General features: G+C 39.4%; 1 protein-coding gene across 9 annotated transcripts in view; it reads left to right on the forward strand.

Annotated features, from left to right (window-relative positions):
• LOC122105761 (putative RNA-binding protein Luc7-like 2) overlaps positions 1 to 17,125 on the forward strand; it is a 60,935-nt gene that overhangs the window by 5,892 nt on the left and 37,918 nt on the right. For 3 of the 9 annotated variants that reach the window (XM_042677051.1, XM_042677055.1, XM_042677057.1), the window contains exon 2: positions 11,242 to 11,336. In XM_042677051.1, coding sequence (XP_042532985.1) covers positions 11,242 to 11,336 — 95 coding nt within the window. Of the gene's footprint in view, positions 1 to 6,087; positions 6,325 to 9,592; positions 9,664 to 10,585; positions 10,726 to 11,241; positions 11,337 to 17,125 lie in introns of those variants that run through there. The other 6 variants (XM_042677050.1, XM_042677052.1, XM_042677054.1 and 3 more) reach the window with 5 other exon arrangements.

A 17,125-nucleotide genomic window follows, 5' to 3' on the forward strand; every position in this document is an offset into this window, starting at 1 on the left:
ATTATAGTTTGAAATTACTAAAGGTTCAGATAAGCAGTGAATTTGAAAAAGGCAGATAAGTTAAGCCTGCAGTGGGGAAGATTAGATAAATGAAACAGTCCTACTTGAGAATCAGCTTCCAGTGTGGTGCCTGTAGTTTATGCCTGTAGTCTGAGCTACTTGGAGGCTGAGATTTGAGGATTGCAGTTTGAAGCCAGCCCTGCCTGACAAGAAAGTTCATGAGTTATCTTCAGTTACTACCAGAAAAGCAAAGCTGGAAGTGGAGCTGTGGCTCAAGTGGTAGAACACTAGTCTTCAGCAAAAATGCTCATGGACAGTGCCCAGGCCCTGAGTTCAAGCTCCAGGGCTGGCAGGAAAAAAAGAGAATGAGATTCCAAGCTAGTTGTGGAGGCTAATGCCTGTAGTTCCAGCTACTTAGTCAGGAAATGAGATCTGGTAGAACTGTGATTGGAGACCAGCTTGGGCAAAAAGTTGAGACTCTTTTCTTAATAAACTGGTGATTGTCATCTTCACCTACTTTGGAGGCTAAATGGGAAGCTTAAGTGGTCGAGTGGCTGCAGTTGTAAGGCCCTGAGTTCAAATCCAAGTAGTGCACTTTCAGGATAGAGTTCTAGGTCAGCCTGGACTGCAGGAAGTGAAAGTTTTTAAATTTGTGACAGGAATCTTATGGCTTCAGCACCTGTCAAAAAATTCTGTTTCTCGTTTGGTATTTATCTATTTTGAGGTGAGATCTGCTATGTTGCCTAAGCTAGTCTTGAATTCCTGGCTCAAGTGATCCTTCCAGGTTAGCTTTCTCAGTAACCAAGACTGTAGGCAGTGTGTCACTTTGCTGGCTCTTGTTCCTTTTTTATTTTAGATTCTCGTGTCCTACCAGCTGCTGTGGTAGAAATTGGAAGATAAGGCCAAAATGGATGCATCAATTTTTGTAAGATCATTGAGGATGTAGAGAAAAGTAGTTTGTAAAAACTCTGGAATTCTCTATAGTGTTGTCTCTATTTTAACTGAATAATTTAGGACTTTAAGTAAAGTCAAAGAAGCCAAGTGCCAGTGGCTCACAACTGTAATCCTAACTACTCAGGAGACAATGATCTGAGGATTACAGTTCAAATCCAACCTAGGTAGGAAAGTCCATCAGACTTTTTTTGTTTTTTGGGTCAGTCGTGGGCACTGTCCCTTAGATCTTCAGCTCAAGGCTAGTGCTCTACCACTTGAGCTGAAGAGCTGAGGGACAGTGCCCAAGCCCAGAGTTCAAGCCGACCAACCCCCCCCCCCAAAAAAAAAAAAAAAAAGAGTCTCATGCCCATTCCTATATATACTGCCCATGATTGGTTTACCTACAGAGTTGAATAGTTGCAGTAGGGTAATATGGATGGCGAGTAAGTCTAAAATACTATATGGAAAAAATTTTTTTAAAGTTCACTTGTATTTTATTTTTTAAAATGTTAAGATCTTGTACAGAGGGGTTACAGTTACATGAGTAACTATATGGAAACTTTTTTGGGGGGGAGTCTTGGGGTTTGAACTCAGGGCCTGCCTGGGTGCTTTTCCTGAGCTTTTTGGCTTAGGGCTAAAACGCTCTAGCACCTGAGTCACAGCTCCAGTTACTATCTGGAATGTTCAATTACTGTTCTAGGTCCTTGTAGTAAGTAAGCTTAGCGTTATCTGAGGGTTGTTTTTTTTTTTGTTGTTGTTGTTATTTTTTAAAGTGTCAGTCCTAGGCACAAACTTAAGGCCTGCCTGTAGGCTGTCCCTGAGCTGTCCACACTAACGACTGACTCAAAAACCAATAACAACAACAACAATAATCTTAGATCCACCTTCTATTTGAAGGATCGGTTGGAAACAAAGACCAGCAATGTGTTTTAAAAAGCCCTCAAAACTCCATTACTTTAAAAAAAAAAGGGGGGGGGCTAGGGGTTTAGCCCAGCGGAAGGGCACCCGCCGGGCACGTGCAAGACCCTGGGTTCGGTCCTCAGCCCTGGGAAAAAAAAAAAGCTACAAAAAAAAAAAAAAAGCTGCCTAAGTGATTTGTTACCCCTTGAAAGTTTGAGAAACACTGTTCTCGATACGTGTTTTTCACTCTTTCCCCCTTCCTGTACTGGATTTTGAACTCAGGGCCTAATGCTTGCTAGGATGATACTCTGCCACTTGAGTCACACCTCCAGCTGTCCATTTTGCTTTTTACTGTCCATTTTGGAGATAATGTCTAGGGAACTTTTCTGCTTGGGCTGGCTCTGGACAGTCATCCTCCAGATCATAGTCTCCCTAGTAGCTAGGATTACAGGTGTGAGCCTATCAGCACCTACCCGGCCTCACCTTAATTTTTTTTTCTATTTGGTTAACTAACTTCCTAAAAAATTAAGTTGATTTTTAAAATGTAGTTTGTCACCATAAAATAATTGCAATAGAAACAAAATAGTGTCCTATAATAAAAATAGCCCATTGTCACCCTAGTATTCTGTAGGCCAAAAGTTAAAATTTGTCAGGTATATTAAATAGATACTGTTGTCAAATGGGAACTTCTTTCTTGACATCTATGGTAAGTCTTTATTGAGTAGTGTTTAAAATGACTTGTTGGTAAAATCATAGTGATATCCCAAATCATATTTGATGCTATACTTTGGAAAATACTGTTCTCGATATTTGTTTGAGAGGAAAGATGCTTGGAACTGAATGTGCCCAAGCCTCTTAGGATAGAAATGACTGGTCAGAAATACAAGCCTATGACAGGGAATTACTGTAAGGTTCTTTCTAGATATATAGGTGAAATTGACTCATTTAGCTTCACCTTTCACTTCCCCTTAGTCTTTCAGTCCATGAGGGACCAGTTCTGCAGGGTCTCATAAATTGATTCCACAGTGGGAATGTGATAAGAGAGCCCTAGAATAGAAATTCTGGAGGGAGTGTAATTCTGAATTGTAGACAGGAGAACACAGCAGAGCACGCTTGCTAGGAGAGAGGGTTTATTGACTTCAGAGTTATAGAAACCATTTGTTAGTATTCTGAGAAATTTCTGTGTTTAGTTAATTTGCCTCTTGGTGTTAGAGGGGAATGCTGTTGTGTATATATGTTTATTGGTTGACATGTTTTTAGGGTATAGCAGTTATTGAGAGTAACATAGTCTTTATTTTCTTAGTATCTCAAATTACTGAGTTATTTTAGTCATTCCTTTTTTTTGGTCAGTCATGGGGCTTGAACTCTGGGCCTGAACGCTGTCCCTCAGCTCTTCAGCTCAAGGCGAGCACTCTACCACTTGAGCCACAGTGCCACTCCCAGCTTTTTGAATAGTTTATTGGAGATAAGAGTTTCCTATCCTTGTTGAACAGTGCTCCTCAGGTATCAGCCTCCTGAGGAGTTAGGATTATAGGCGTGAGCCACCAGCACCCACCAACAGTTGTTTGTTTTTAAGTAGTAGTTGGATACTGGAGGTTATAAGTGAATCAGGTTATAGATGAATCTGATTTTAAATGTTTCATCAAGTACAAAGGAGAAGCATCTATATGAATGCATAAATGGTACTTTGTATATTTTTCAGATTTTAAAAAGAGACAAAAGCATTACATACAAATTTGTATACTCTTTCACGGTACAACTCTCTCTACAGAGACAGCCCTGGTGATTTGGTGTTTTTAGTGTGGCACTATTTCTGCTGCATACAGTAGCTAATTTAAGGCTCACGTCTCCTTCACAGTCATCTGTTGTTCATTTTAGCTTTATCATTAGGTTGTCTGTCTCCTGTGTCTTTTGATATTCTCATTTCTTTTCCCTTGTTTGTTGCTTATTTGTTGATTTTAGATTTGGAGAAGCCATCCTTGGCTTATTTTTAGCTGCCACCAGCTGAAGAGAGATTGCCTTTTTTTTTTTTTAAGTACTCAAGTATCTTTGGTTATTTTTAGCTATTTATAGTTCAAGAAGGCTTTTAAGCTGGGTGTAGTGGTGCACACTTGTGAGGCTGAAGCAAGGAGATTGAGAGTTCCAGGCCAACCTGGGCTACTTAGTGAGACTGTCTCAAAACATAACAAAGCAAGAACGTTTGCATTACTTCTAATTTTGTATCTAGAAAATTCTGGATAATTGAAGGCACCAGATAAACCAGACTATGAATCTACTATATTAGAATTGCAGCTCTGCAAGTTCAATGTTGAAATATTTGTAGCAGACTACCAACTTTTTATGTGCCATATCTTTAATTCTTTATAAGGTCTCCAGGATTTTTTTTTTTTTTTTTTTTGGGTCCAGTCGTGGGGCCTGAACTCTGGGCCTGGGTGCTGTCCCTCAGCTCTTCAACTCAAGGCTAGCGCTCTACCACTTGAGCCACAGCGCCACTTCCGGCTTTTTCTTTTTGCTTATGTGGTGCTGAGGAATCGAACCCAGGGCCTCGAGCATGCAAGGCAAGCGCTCTACCACTGAGCCACCTTCCCAGCCCTCCAGGATTGTTTAACTGTGTATGCTTTTCTAATATCTCTCAGCTCTAAGAAGTAATTTTGACAGATTTCCTAAAGCAATCTTCTTAGAAGTAATGACATTGATCCCTGACAGCTGCTCAGACCCTTCCTTGTATATTGAGAGAAGATACATTTGGGGGAGGGAGTAAAATAAAAACCTTGCTTTAGTATGTTTATTCTCACATTTCTATCACTACTATTATGTTAACTCTTAGAGATGCCACAAGTTTTCTCTCCTCCTACCAAGATTGTTTCCCTCTCTCTCTGTCTCTCTGTCTCTGTCTCTCTCTTGCTGCCAGTACTGGAGCTTGAACTCAGTCTGGCCACAGTCTCTGAGTGACCTTTGCTCAAAGCTAGTGCTCTACCATTTGAGCCACAGCTCCACTCCAGCTTTTTAGTAGTTTATTGAAGAGTCCCACAGATATTCTTTTTTAAAAAATCATTACAAGTTGGGCATAATGGTACACATATATAATCCTAGCTCTTGCGAGGTTGAGATAGGATAATCATGAGTTCCAGGTTGGGCTACATGAATAGCAAGTTCAGGGCCAGCATTGATCACAACGTGATACCCTGTTTCAGAGGAAAAAAAAAAAAGGTTTAATTACAGAAGTTCATATAGATGAATTCTAAAGGAACAAAGGTAGGCGGGAGAAGTGTGAGAAGGATGTGTAATAGTCACCTGCTTTTTACCTTAATTTTATGTGAAGACCCAAAGGTTTACTTATGTACTTCTTAAGAGGTTTCTACATACCCGGTAGTAGATCAGAAACTGGCCATCAGTGTATATGTAGTTGCCATTTTATTTATTTTTTGAGCCCGGTTGTGGGGCCTGAACTCTGGGCCTGGGCGCTGTCCCTCAGCTCTTCAGCTCAAGGCTAGCACTCTACCACTTGAGCCACAGCGCCACTTCCGGCTTTTTTCTTTTTGCTTATGTGGTGCTGAGGAATCAAACCCAGGGCCCCATGCATGCAAAGTAAGCGCTCTACCACTGAGCCACCTTCCCAGCCCTGTAGTTGCCATTATTATGTGGACTTGGAAGCTTTTTTTTTTTTTTTTTTTTTGCTGTTATTGTTGTTGGTCCTGGGACTTGAACTCAAGGCCTGGGAACTGTCCCTGAGCTCTTTTGCTCAAGGCTAGTGCTCTACCACTTTGCCATTTCCAGTTTTCTGGTAATTAATTGGAGGTAAGAGTCTCACAGACTTTCCTGTCCCTGCTGGCTTTGAACCATGATCCTCAGATCACAGCCTCCTGAGTAGCTAGGATTATAGGCATGAGCCACCAGCGCCCGGCAACTTGGAAGCTTTTATGAGAAGGAATGGTAATAACAGAGAACAGCTTTCCGTGCTTGTGGACTCAAGGTCTTGGGAAACAAGGCTTAAGTTTACAAGTTTACCCTTCTTTTTCTAACTCTCCTTTTTCTTTCTACTGTAGAAGTATAGATATTTCAGAGGGAAAGGGCCTGTCCTGACTCAATTGAGCTGTGTACTTGGGGGAGAAGGGGTTGGTTGTCATACTAGAAAATAGGAGGGCTTGGCCTGCCTTGCTCCTATATATAGTTGTGGGGTGCTTCTATTGCTTTGTGTGTTGTTGCATTCTCTTCCCTCTTTTGTTTTTCCTAAGCTGAGCTATGAGTGAAATAACTCTATACCAAAGAAAAAAATAGCTCTTTTATAAATTGCTTGCCATTAATGCCTGATAATTAGCAGTAAGATAGGATGCTGCATACCATTAAATGTCAAATATTACAAACTTTTAAAATTCTTTTGAAATTACAATACTAAACTCAGTTCACTTTTGCTTAGCCTTCACAGTTGATCACATAGCATGGTCATCCACTCACAGCTTAAAAAAATACAGGGAGCATCGGAGAGAATGGGTAAAGTAAAATTTTGATGTTTTTAAAATAGCACCTAAATCTATGGAAGTTGATTTGGTTTGCTGTTTGTGTGGGAGGGTGGGTGAGCTGAGGGGAGGAGGGTTGGATATTTGGAAAATAACATGCACAAATGTCAGATACCACCTAGGATAAGGTTTTGTGTTACTATTAAAATTGACGTATAAGTCAGTTTTGAAAAGGCAGTGTTGAGAGTTACAATGGAGTTGTTTTTTCCTCACGAAAGACTGCGAGGACTTTTGAGAATAGTAATATTGAATACATCCTAAACAGCTTTCTTTTTAAAGTAGCCTGCCCATATTCCCTGAGTGAAACTTACTGCTTCAGTAACAACTTCAAGCCCTATATATACGTGGATGAAAGATCTGTACAGAAATAATATGTATTCCAGGTCAAGTGTTCTAAAATAAAGGGTATAATTTATCATACCTATGAAGAAGTTGAACAAAAGAGGATGATGAAAATGTAGCTTTGAAAATAGTTGCTTGATAAAAAGTATTAATCTGCCCAAGTTCTAAATCAAATACCTAATTCTAAACACTTGGCATTGTAGTTATATAGAGAGCCTAATTAATTATTTTGGAGGTAGAGTATTTTGTTGCTGTTGACTTGACTTGATCTAATCTCTGCTCATTACTTCAAAAAATTTAAGACATAAAATTTTAAGACATAAAATGGTGTTCTGGCCCCAACCTTGCTATTCTCATACATGAAGCCATTTGCCAAAGCCAAATATGATTTACTTACTGTTCCTACAACCTTCATGCCTTTGTAAGCATTGTGAAAGATATTCCAATCTGGAATGTTTTTTCTCTTCCTTTGCTCTGAGTCTTATCTGTATTTCAAGTTCGGGCTTCTGCTTATTGTATTAATGCCTTTCCAACTGCCCCAGTCTTTGTTGGTCATTCTGGTCTTAAAATTCCTAAGTACCTATTTGAAACACCTCTTTGGCACCTGGATCATTCTACTTTGTAATATTGTTATTTATATAATCCTATTTCTGTAGCAAAATCATGGGCTCCTTGAGAAAAGACTGCTTATCTTAGGCTCTTTGTGACTTCATTGCCTAGAGCAGGATAGGATTATTAACAGACTTGATTCTATGATTTGGATTCATTGCCAGTGTATCACTTGTTTTAAGATGTGAGAGAAAGTGTACTGGAGAAATTGGCTCACAGTTTATATTAATTTTGAATGACTCTATGACCAGTAAACCCAAAGACAGTACACAAAATTCAAAAAATAATTCCTTGTATTATACAGATTTTCCCCCCTATTTGTAGACTTCCTTCCTCGTTCTTCTTCCTCCCCTCCCCTCCCCTCTTCTCTCCTTCTTTTCTTCTTCCTTTTTTTTTAATGGGTGCTGTTTTACCTAGTTTCTTTTGGAAAACATGGTTTGGGCCAGATAATCATGACAAAAACCAAAATTACCAATATATTTATTTTAAAATTTGTCATCAGAGTATACTTTTATGACATAGGTTCATATTTTTAAAAGACTACATGAGTATGTAGCCAAATAGATACAAAATAGAACTTTAAAGATATCAATAAAAGATTCTCACTTGTTAGTCCCTCTTTGATTATTTCTGTATCTCAAATAAAACATTTCTGAAATGGCTAATATCTGATAGCTGTATTAGTTGTGTTTGTTACAATTATCAAAGAGCACCTATTAATTTACAATGAGACATAATTTTAAAATATCTTTGGCATATAAGAAGTCTGACTTTTTAAAAAGATCATCAGGGCTACTGTTTGCTATGTTCATTTGAAATTATTTCTATTTTACCTAATACAGTACCTTTCCGGGCACATATATCCCTATATTGTTAGATTTAATGTGATTTCTTAAGAAAACAGGCACCCTGTTAGATGAAATATTTGATTAGTTAAAACTCCATAGATTTTTAATTTTATTTTAAGGCCTAACTATTTCATTGAACTGTAAGATTAACAGAGCACTGAAATGATATTGCTGTTGCATTACCAAAGCAAGTTTACATAGTAATAGAAGGGAGAAAGGGGAATCTTAGGTATGTAAGATTGTTTTCCCTCTATTTAAAAATTATCACCTTTAAAGTTCTTAAAATAATCGGGGCACAGATTTAAAGTAAGTATTACTGCTAGGAAGCAAAAAAAAAATCTCTACTATAATTTTGACATTCTGATATGAGCTTATCATAGACCTATTCTGACATGAGCTTGAGGCATTCATTATTGATGAAACACGCAGACATAGACACACATACAATTTTGCTTGTACTGGGGCTTGAATTCATGTCCTTTTGTTTTTTCCGCTCAAGGCTGGTGCTTTACCACTTGAGTCACACATTCCCACTTTTTAGCCTTTTTTTGCTTGTTAATTACAGAATAGTCTTTGGGGTTTGTCTGCCTGGTTTGGCTTTGGAACAGGGATCCTCAGATCTCAGTCTCCTGAACAGTTCAGATTACAAGTGAGAGCTACTGTTACCTAGCAGAACATACTCTTTTCCCCCCCTCTTCTTCTTTTTTTCTTTTTTCTTTTTTATGCTAGTCCTGGGGCTTGAACTCAGGACCTGAGTATTGTCTCTGAGCTTTTTAGCTCAAGGCTAGTGCTCTGTCTGTCACTTGAGCCATAGCTCCACTTCTGGTTTTTTTTGGTAGCTAATTGACGATAAGCATCTCACAGACTTTACTATCTGGCTCGCTTTGAACTGTGGTCCTCAGATCTCAGCCCTCCTGAGTAGGATTACATGTATGAGTCACTAGTACCTGGTCATGGGCCTTGAACTTGGGCCTTGGTGCTGTCCCTGAGCTCTTTTTTGCTCTTTTTTTTTTTTGGAGATAAGAGTCTTACGGACTTTCCTGCCTGGGCTGGCTTTGAGCTGCAATCTTCAGATCTCAGCCTCCTGACTAGCTAGAATTACAGGCATGTGCCATCAGCTCCCAGCTTATTGCATATTTTTTAAAGGAACTTTTTTTTTTTTTTTAAACTTTACTTGGTCCAAGGGCACCTTACAACAGCTCCAGTCTTGGACTTTTACTTATGGCCAGTCATAATCTTATATGGGGTTACACTTGTTGAGTCAGTATTGTAAAAACAATAAAAAATAGAGAAAATACATAAAACACCCTGATTTTGTTCCCTTTTATTTTTTATACAAGAATCTTCACAGTCACCATGTACTTCTAGATGCTGTATTGAAATTGCTGGCAGAGTCTATTCTATACAAACTGAACAATCTGGCCCCTTGTTTTATTTGTAAAGGTTCAATGTATCTATGCCTGCCTACTTCAGTCTGCAAGGGAGTGTCAGAAAGGCCCCGCATTCGCCGAGCCGTGAGTTATTGCTAACTTTTCAGATGTGTTAATGAATGTGGAACAAAAGCAGCTGTGTTTAAAAGGAAAAAAGGACCATCAAAGTAACTTTTTATTGTAGTAGCAGGCTTGAACACTAGATAGGTTATCTACTAAACACCAAAGAGTCTCTAGAAAACCTATTGTTGAACTGCTGTGAAGCTGTCATTTTAACTATTATTGTTCTTGAGAAACATTATATACCCTGGTTGCCAAAGTGTTCTTTAAATCTTAACAAAGTTAAAACAATTTGAACAAAATCTACCCCATAGTATTTAGTTGAATTTAAGTACTTCAATGTAAGGCCATTAAAAAGGTAACGGTTTAACTTTTCTTTGTTATTTAAATGCACAAATACAGAAATTAAGAGGTTGAATTACTGCTTAGGTGAGCTTTTGGGGCACTCCAGGGATCTTGTGAACTGTAGAGATATTTAGAATCTCTTGGTTTGCTTCAACAGCTTTTGCTTCAGTAATTCACCAGTAGGTTTTCTTTCATTCACCAATGATACAAATTTAAGGCTAATAATAGAATACCTACATTTCTTAGGGCTTATCATTCTGTATATAGAGAAGAAACATCATTAGGAGTTTTTCTTTCTTCTCCAAAGAGACTAAGCCAGAAAATCCCAAAATCTATATTTTGTAGCACCTCAAGTTTTACCTTTTTTTTTTTCTTAGCTTCCATAAAGTTTTTATTAAAGCCAGATTTAATAAGCAGGTTGGATTCTTCTCAGATTGTTGCTTAGGAGCTGCATTATTTTATATGAAGACAGGGTAAATTTAAATGTACCTAGTTTGGCAATATAGTATAGTCCACATAAAACTTGGAGGTATGGAACCTTTGGAGGCATTAAAGTTAACATTTCTTTTAGGCAATGTGCCTTTGTTTGACTGGTGTGTAAGTCCTTCTTCCAGGTTTGTACGCTCTTAAACGCGCTATTCTACCCTCTCTAACTCCTCCCAGCAGCAAAAGGGAGACACTTCAGCTGGAACAAAATAGTGGAAGAAATGGCGTCTGGGGTTCAGTGGGGATTCGCAGTGTGTATGCAATGTTTGCAAGATTACTTTTTATGTTTTTAATTAATGTAAATAATTACAAAATAAATCAGTGCTTATTGTCAAGAAGGGGACATTATATACCAGTAGAAACTCTCTTAGTGGGTCTGCTGCAAGTTGCTTAACCTCCAGGGGGGTGGGGGTGGGGGGCTCAGTTTCCTCATGTGCAATATGAAGGAGTTGGACTTGATAATCTTTAAGGTCCATTCCTGCTCTAAAATGCTATGCTTTTTTTTTTTTTTAAATACTCCTATTTAACAGAATGCATTGCTTTTCTACTTTGACTATTTGAGTTACATGTACAGTACACATACTGCAACTGCATGTTATCTAAAGTAGTTTTTCTATAGGATGTTATATAAAAAACTAATCCCTCTTGGGTTGATTTATAAATGTATGTGTGTATAGCCACACATAAAAAGCTAGTGATACTAGGACTTTCAGAAAATAAATACTTTCTAGTTGTCTAACCTTGAATGTTATTAACTTTTCTATATTACAGGAGATACTACTCGTCAACGAATCAAATTCAGTGATGACAGAGTATGCAAGAGTCACCTTCTCAACTGTTGTCCCCATGATGTCCTTTCTGGAACTGTACGTATTTATTAAATCCATTATTTGATTATGAGTATACTACAAGGGTGACCTACTTGCTAGTCTTAATTTTTTTTTCAAAATACTCAGCAAGGATTTTTTTTGACATTTATTAGAGATTTGCATCCCTTATAGTTTGTTTATTATAATTGGTGATTTAAATTTACAGTAATGGATGTATTATAATTGGCACTGTGGCTTACAACAGAAATTGTAATTTCATAATTGTTTCTGTGCTTCAGAACTGTTTTTTTTCCTCCCTTCCTCCCTCCCCCCTCTCTCTTTCTCTTTCTCTCTCTTTCTTTCTTTCTTTCTTTCTTTCTTTCTTTCTTTCTTTCTTTCTTTCTTTCTTTCTTTCTTTCTTTCTTTCTTTCTTTCTTTCTTTCTTTCTTTCTTTCTTTCTTTCTTTCTTTCTTTCTTTCTTTCTTTCTTTCTTTCTTTCTTTCTTTCTTTCTTTCTTTCTTTCTTTCTTTCTTTCTTGTGGTTGGTTGTGGGGCTTGAACTCTGGGCCTGGGTGCTGTCTCTCAGCTCTTCAACTCAAGGCTAGCGTTCTACCACTTGAGCCACAGTGCCACTTCCGGCCTTTTCTGTTTATGTGGTGCTGAGGAATCAAACCCAGGGCCCCATGCATGCGAGGCAAGCACTCTACCATTGAACTACCTTCCCAGCCCCAGAACTGTTTTCTTAAGGTACACTGATTGGGAATACAGAAGAACTTAATGCTGTATAAGGTTTATATTTTGAGTTCAGAAATCTAGTAACCAGAATAGTTTAAATTCTTAGTATTTGTGCATGTTTGCACAAATATTTGGAGTCACTGAGGAAAACATTACTGAATATTTAAATCCCTATAGCTTATTTTGAGAGTAATGTCACTTACAATTCATCTCTATTTCTTTTTTTGTTTGTGTATGTGTGTCTTGGTCCTGGGGCTTGAAATCTTGGGCCTGGGCCATGTCCTTGAGCTTTTTGTACCCAAGGCCACTTTGAGCCACAGCTCCACTTCCAAAATTCATTGATATTTGATATTTCTGAGTTCTAATATAAAGTATTCTTAACTTACATTCTTATGCAGAGATGTTAGTTGATCATATAGTATCATTTAATTTAGAAGATAAAGCATGATGAAGCTATTTAAATGGAATAAAGAATCCATTTAAATAATCAAGATCCCTTGATTTTTGGATTTGGCTGAAATGATTACAGGTGGCTTCCCTTCACAGATGCACTTAGTGGGAAGGTAGTAGGATTAAACCTTGAGCTCGGCTTTTTTTCTTTTTTCTTTCTTTCTTTCTTTTTTTTTTTGGTTGGTCGTGAGACCTGAACTCTGGGCCTGGGCACTGTCCCTCAGCTCTTCAGCTCAAGGCTAGTGCTCTACCACTTGAGCCACAGTGCCACTTCTGGATTTTTCTGCTTATGTGGTGCTGAGGAAGCGAATCCAGGGCCTCATGCATGCAAGGCAAGCGCTCTACCACTGAGCCACTTCCCAGCCCTTAGTTTTATTTCTAATTTATCAGAAATTACTGAAATGAAGAAAAGATTGTCAGCTTGTTTTCTTTGCAACAGTGCATTTTCTTAAATAAAGATGTCTAAATGAATAGCTTCTTCTTTGATAGGTAGAGTTAAATTAAGGACATATTCCAAACAAAAAAATACCAAGACCCGTGCAGTAGGAAACACCTCTTGACATTTTTCTTATAGTAAATGCAGTTGAAACTATTTTGTTAAAAGAGCCTCAGCCAGATGAAGTGGCATACCCCTGTAATGCCAGCACTTGAGGTCAGTCTTAGTGAGATTATGTCAAAATAAGGGCTGGTATGTAGCTCATTTGTACTTGCTTAGTATGCATGAGGTAATTCTCAATCCATTCTCAATAAAATAAAATAAAAATGGAATCTTCCCCACACACCTCTTTTTTTTTTTTTGGGTCCGGTCGTGGGGCCTGAACTCTGGGCCTGGGTGCTGTCCCTCAGCTCTTCAGCTCAAGGCTAGCGCTCTACCACTTGAGCCACAGCGCCACTTCCGGCTTTTTTCATTTTGCTTATGTGGTGCTGAGAAATCGAACCCAGGGCCTCAGGCATGCAAGGCAAGCGCTCTACCACTGAGCCATCTTCCCAGCCCCTCCCTGAGCTTTTTTATTCAAGGCTAGTACTCTTCATTTTAGCCACAGCTCCACATCTAGTTTTTTGATGGCTAATTGAAGATAACGCGTTCCATGTACTTTTCTGCTTCAGCTTGGCTGTGAACCTTGATCTTAAGATTTTAGCCCCCTCCCCTTTTTTTTTCTTTTTTTTGTTTTTGGTACTGGGGATTGAACCCAGAAAGTTGCACTTGCTAGGCAAATGCTTTGCCACTGTGCTGCTTAGCTTTTTGTGTAGCTAGGATTATAGTTGTAAGTTACCAGCACTTAGCTGTTTCCAGCTTTTTGCTGTATAATTGGAGTCACAAGGATTTGTCTGTCCAGGATGACAAGTCTTGATCCTTAGATTTCTGTTTCCTGAGCAGGTATGATAATAGATGTGAGCCATCAGTACTTACAATTTATTTTATTATTATTATTTTTTGCATTTTTAACATCATTGAAATAAGTATGATAGAGAAATACTCAATTAGTTTTCCCCCCCTTTTTAGTGGTAGTTCAGTTTAAACTAAGAGCCTTGAATGTTATTCTCAATTTGCTTGCTTTGCTTGCTTGTTCAGCTAGTGCTCCTACCACTTGGATTTTTTTTTTTTTTTTTTTGAATCTCTACAGACTTTTCTGTCCTTGCTGACTTCAAACTAAAAATCCTCCAGATCTCAGCCTCTTAAGTTGCTAGGATAACATGCATGAGGCATTAATATTCAGTAGTAGCATTTTTTTCTCATCCATAAAAATGAGACCAGAAGGTGATGATGTCCTGTATTAACAGACCAAAGATCTTATAAAGGTGTCTGTAGAGGAGTCTGGGAGAGAAATGTTTCACTTGCTGGCTTGATAGACAGTTTGATCATCACATATAATGTTTTGACTCTATTTCAGAATTTAAGCTGCCTAATATATTTTCATGAAATTTTAGAGTTGCACCTAGCCTTGGCTACAGAGGAAGACCCCATATCAAAACCAAACAAAAAAAACCTGGGCTGGGAAGGTGGCTCAGTGGTAGAGTGCTTGCCTTGCATGCATGAGGCCCTGGGTTCGATTCTTCAGCACCACATAAGCAAAAAGAAAAAGGCTAGAAGTGGCGCTGTGGCTCAAGTGGTAGAGCACTAGCCTTGAGCTGAAGAGCTGAGGGACAGCACCCAGGTCCAGAGTTCAGGCCCCACGACTGGACCCAAAAAAAAAACAAACGTGTAAGAACCACCACAAGAAGAACAAGCCCCCAAAGTAAATGCTACAGAGCACCCATGTTAGTCTTTAGAAACCTTATTATTAAAAAGAACTGTTAATAATAGCTCATCCTACATATAAATAGCTTGTAATTGCAGAACTACAACTTTTTTGTTTCTTTGCTCTGTGTTTGTGTGTGCTTGTGTGTGTGTGTGCGCGCGTGTGTAAATACTGGGGCTTGAACTCAGCCTAGGTACTGTCCCTGAGCTCCCCCCCCCCCCCCCCCTTTCCCACCTCCCTTCAAGGTTAATGTTTTACCACTTGAGAACAGCTCTACTTCTGGCTTTTCGGTGGTTAATTGGAGATAAGAGTCTCATGGACTTTCCTGCCCAGGCTTGCTTTGAACCTCATTCCTCAGATCTCAGCCTCCTGGGTTGCAGGAGTGAGCCACTGACTCCTGGCTTGGTATTCATTTTTTTGAGTTTTCTCAATGATACTTTATCTTTCATTAATGTGGCATTACTAATTATTATGTTAGTAAGCAAAGCCAAGCACTACTGGCTCATGTGTAATTCTAGCTAATCAGGAAGCTGAGATACTGAGGGTTGAGTTTTGAAGCCAGTCTTGAGTAGACAAACCCTTGTATTTAATTAGCCAATGAAAAGCTGGAACTGGAGATGGTGTGGCTCTAGTGGTAGAGCTCCAGTCTTAGCCAAAAAAGTCCAGCTAGAGATAGAGGTCCTAAATTCAAGTCCACTATTAGCACCAAAAAGAAAAAGCAAGTTAATTAAATGGATATATGCGAACACATCAATAATAATTATCAGGCTGTTACGGTAGGCATTTATTACCGTGCCCAGCAGACTCAACAACATGTCTTGAGTTTTGACTTTTTGTATGAAACATGAGTTTGTATTTTATTTTTTGCAGTATTGGAGTTTGACTTCAGTGCCTTGCTCTTGCTTGGCAGGCATTCATATTATTTATACTTACTATTTATACTCGTCATATTTCCAGCCTTGCTTTTCTCTTTTTGTGGTTTTTTTTTGTTGTTTTTGTTTTTGTTTTTGTCAGTTGTGGGGCTTAAACTTGGCTTGGGCGCTGTCCCTCAGCTCTTCAGCTCAAAGCTAGCGCTCTACCACTTGAGCCACCATAGCACCATTTTCAGCTTTTTCTGTTTATGTGGTGCTGAGGAATCAAACCCAGGGCCTCATGCTTACAAGGCAAGCACTCTACCACTGAGCCACCTTCCCAGCCCTTTCTGGTTATTTTTGAAGATAGTATTTTACTCTTTGCATGGGATGACCAGGTCCATGATACTCATTTATGATTGTCACTGGACCTGGAATGACATAATGGATATTACAGATTATGTCTCTTGAGAATGGAATCTTGTGGGTTTTTCTGCCTGGGCTGACCTGAAAACTCAAGATCTTTCCAATCTCAGCCTCTCACATCCTCTAGGATGATAGACACGTGTCACTACTCCCAGCTATGAGTTGAAAAGGGTGGAGGGGTCTCTCAAGCTTATCTGCCCAAGCTTGACTCACACTGCAGTCCTCTCATTCTTAGCTTCCGCTGGGCGCCGGTAATCCTAGCTACTCAGGAGGCTGAGATCTGAGTATCTCGGTTCAAAGCCAGCCCGGGCAGGAAAGTCTTATCTCCAATAAACCACTAGAAAACGGGAAGTGGCGTTGTGGCTCAAGAGGTAGAACACTCCCCTTGAGCTGAAGAGTGCAGGGACAGCGCGTCCAGGCCCAGAGTTCAAGCCCCACAACCGACTCCTCCCTCCCCCCAAAAAAGTCATTCTTAGCTTCCCTAGCTAATCCTATAGCTAGAATTACAGCCCTGAGCCACTAGCTTGAATCCCTGCCTTCCTGCCTTCCTTTTTTTCCTTCCTGCCTTCCTTCTTTCTTTATTTTCCAGGTACTGCAGCTTGAACTCAAGGCCTGATGCTCTTGCTTTTTTTATTTGCTAGGCCCGGGGCTTGAACTCTAGGCCTGGGTACTGTCCTTGAGCCTCTTTATGCTCAAGACTAGTGCTCTACCACTTGAGCCACAGCACCACTTCCAGTCTTTTCTGAGTAGTTTATTGGAGATAAGAGTCTCAAGGCCAGACGCCACCGGTGGCTCAGGCCTGTAATCCTAGCTACTCAGGAGAGGCTGAGATCTGAGAATCACGGTTCGAAGCCAGCCGGGCAGGAAAGTCCGTGAAACTCTTTTCTCCAGTAAACCACTAGAAAACCGGAAGTGGCGCTGTAGCTCCAGTGGTAGAGCGCTCGCCTTGAGCTGAAGAGCTGAGGGACAGCGCCCAGGCCCAGAGTTCAAGCCTCACAGCAACAACAACAAAAAGAGTCTCAAGGACTTTGCTGCCGTGCAGCTTCAAATTGCGATCTTCAGATCTCAGCCTCCTGAGTAGCTAGGATTATAGGCATGAGCCACTAGTGTGCAACTGCTCTTGTTTTTAAAATTTTTTTTTTTTT

The sequence above is a fragment of the Dipodomys spectabilis genome, unplaced genomic scaffold (assembly GCF_019054845.1).
Source record: "Dipodomys spectabilis isolate Male_0828 unplaced genomic scaffold, ASM1905484v1 ptg000034l, whole genome shotgun sequence".
Classification (NCBI taxonomy): Eukaryota; Metazoa; Chordata; class Mammalia; order Rodentia; family Heteromyidae; genus Dipodomys; species Dipodomys spectabilis.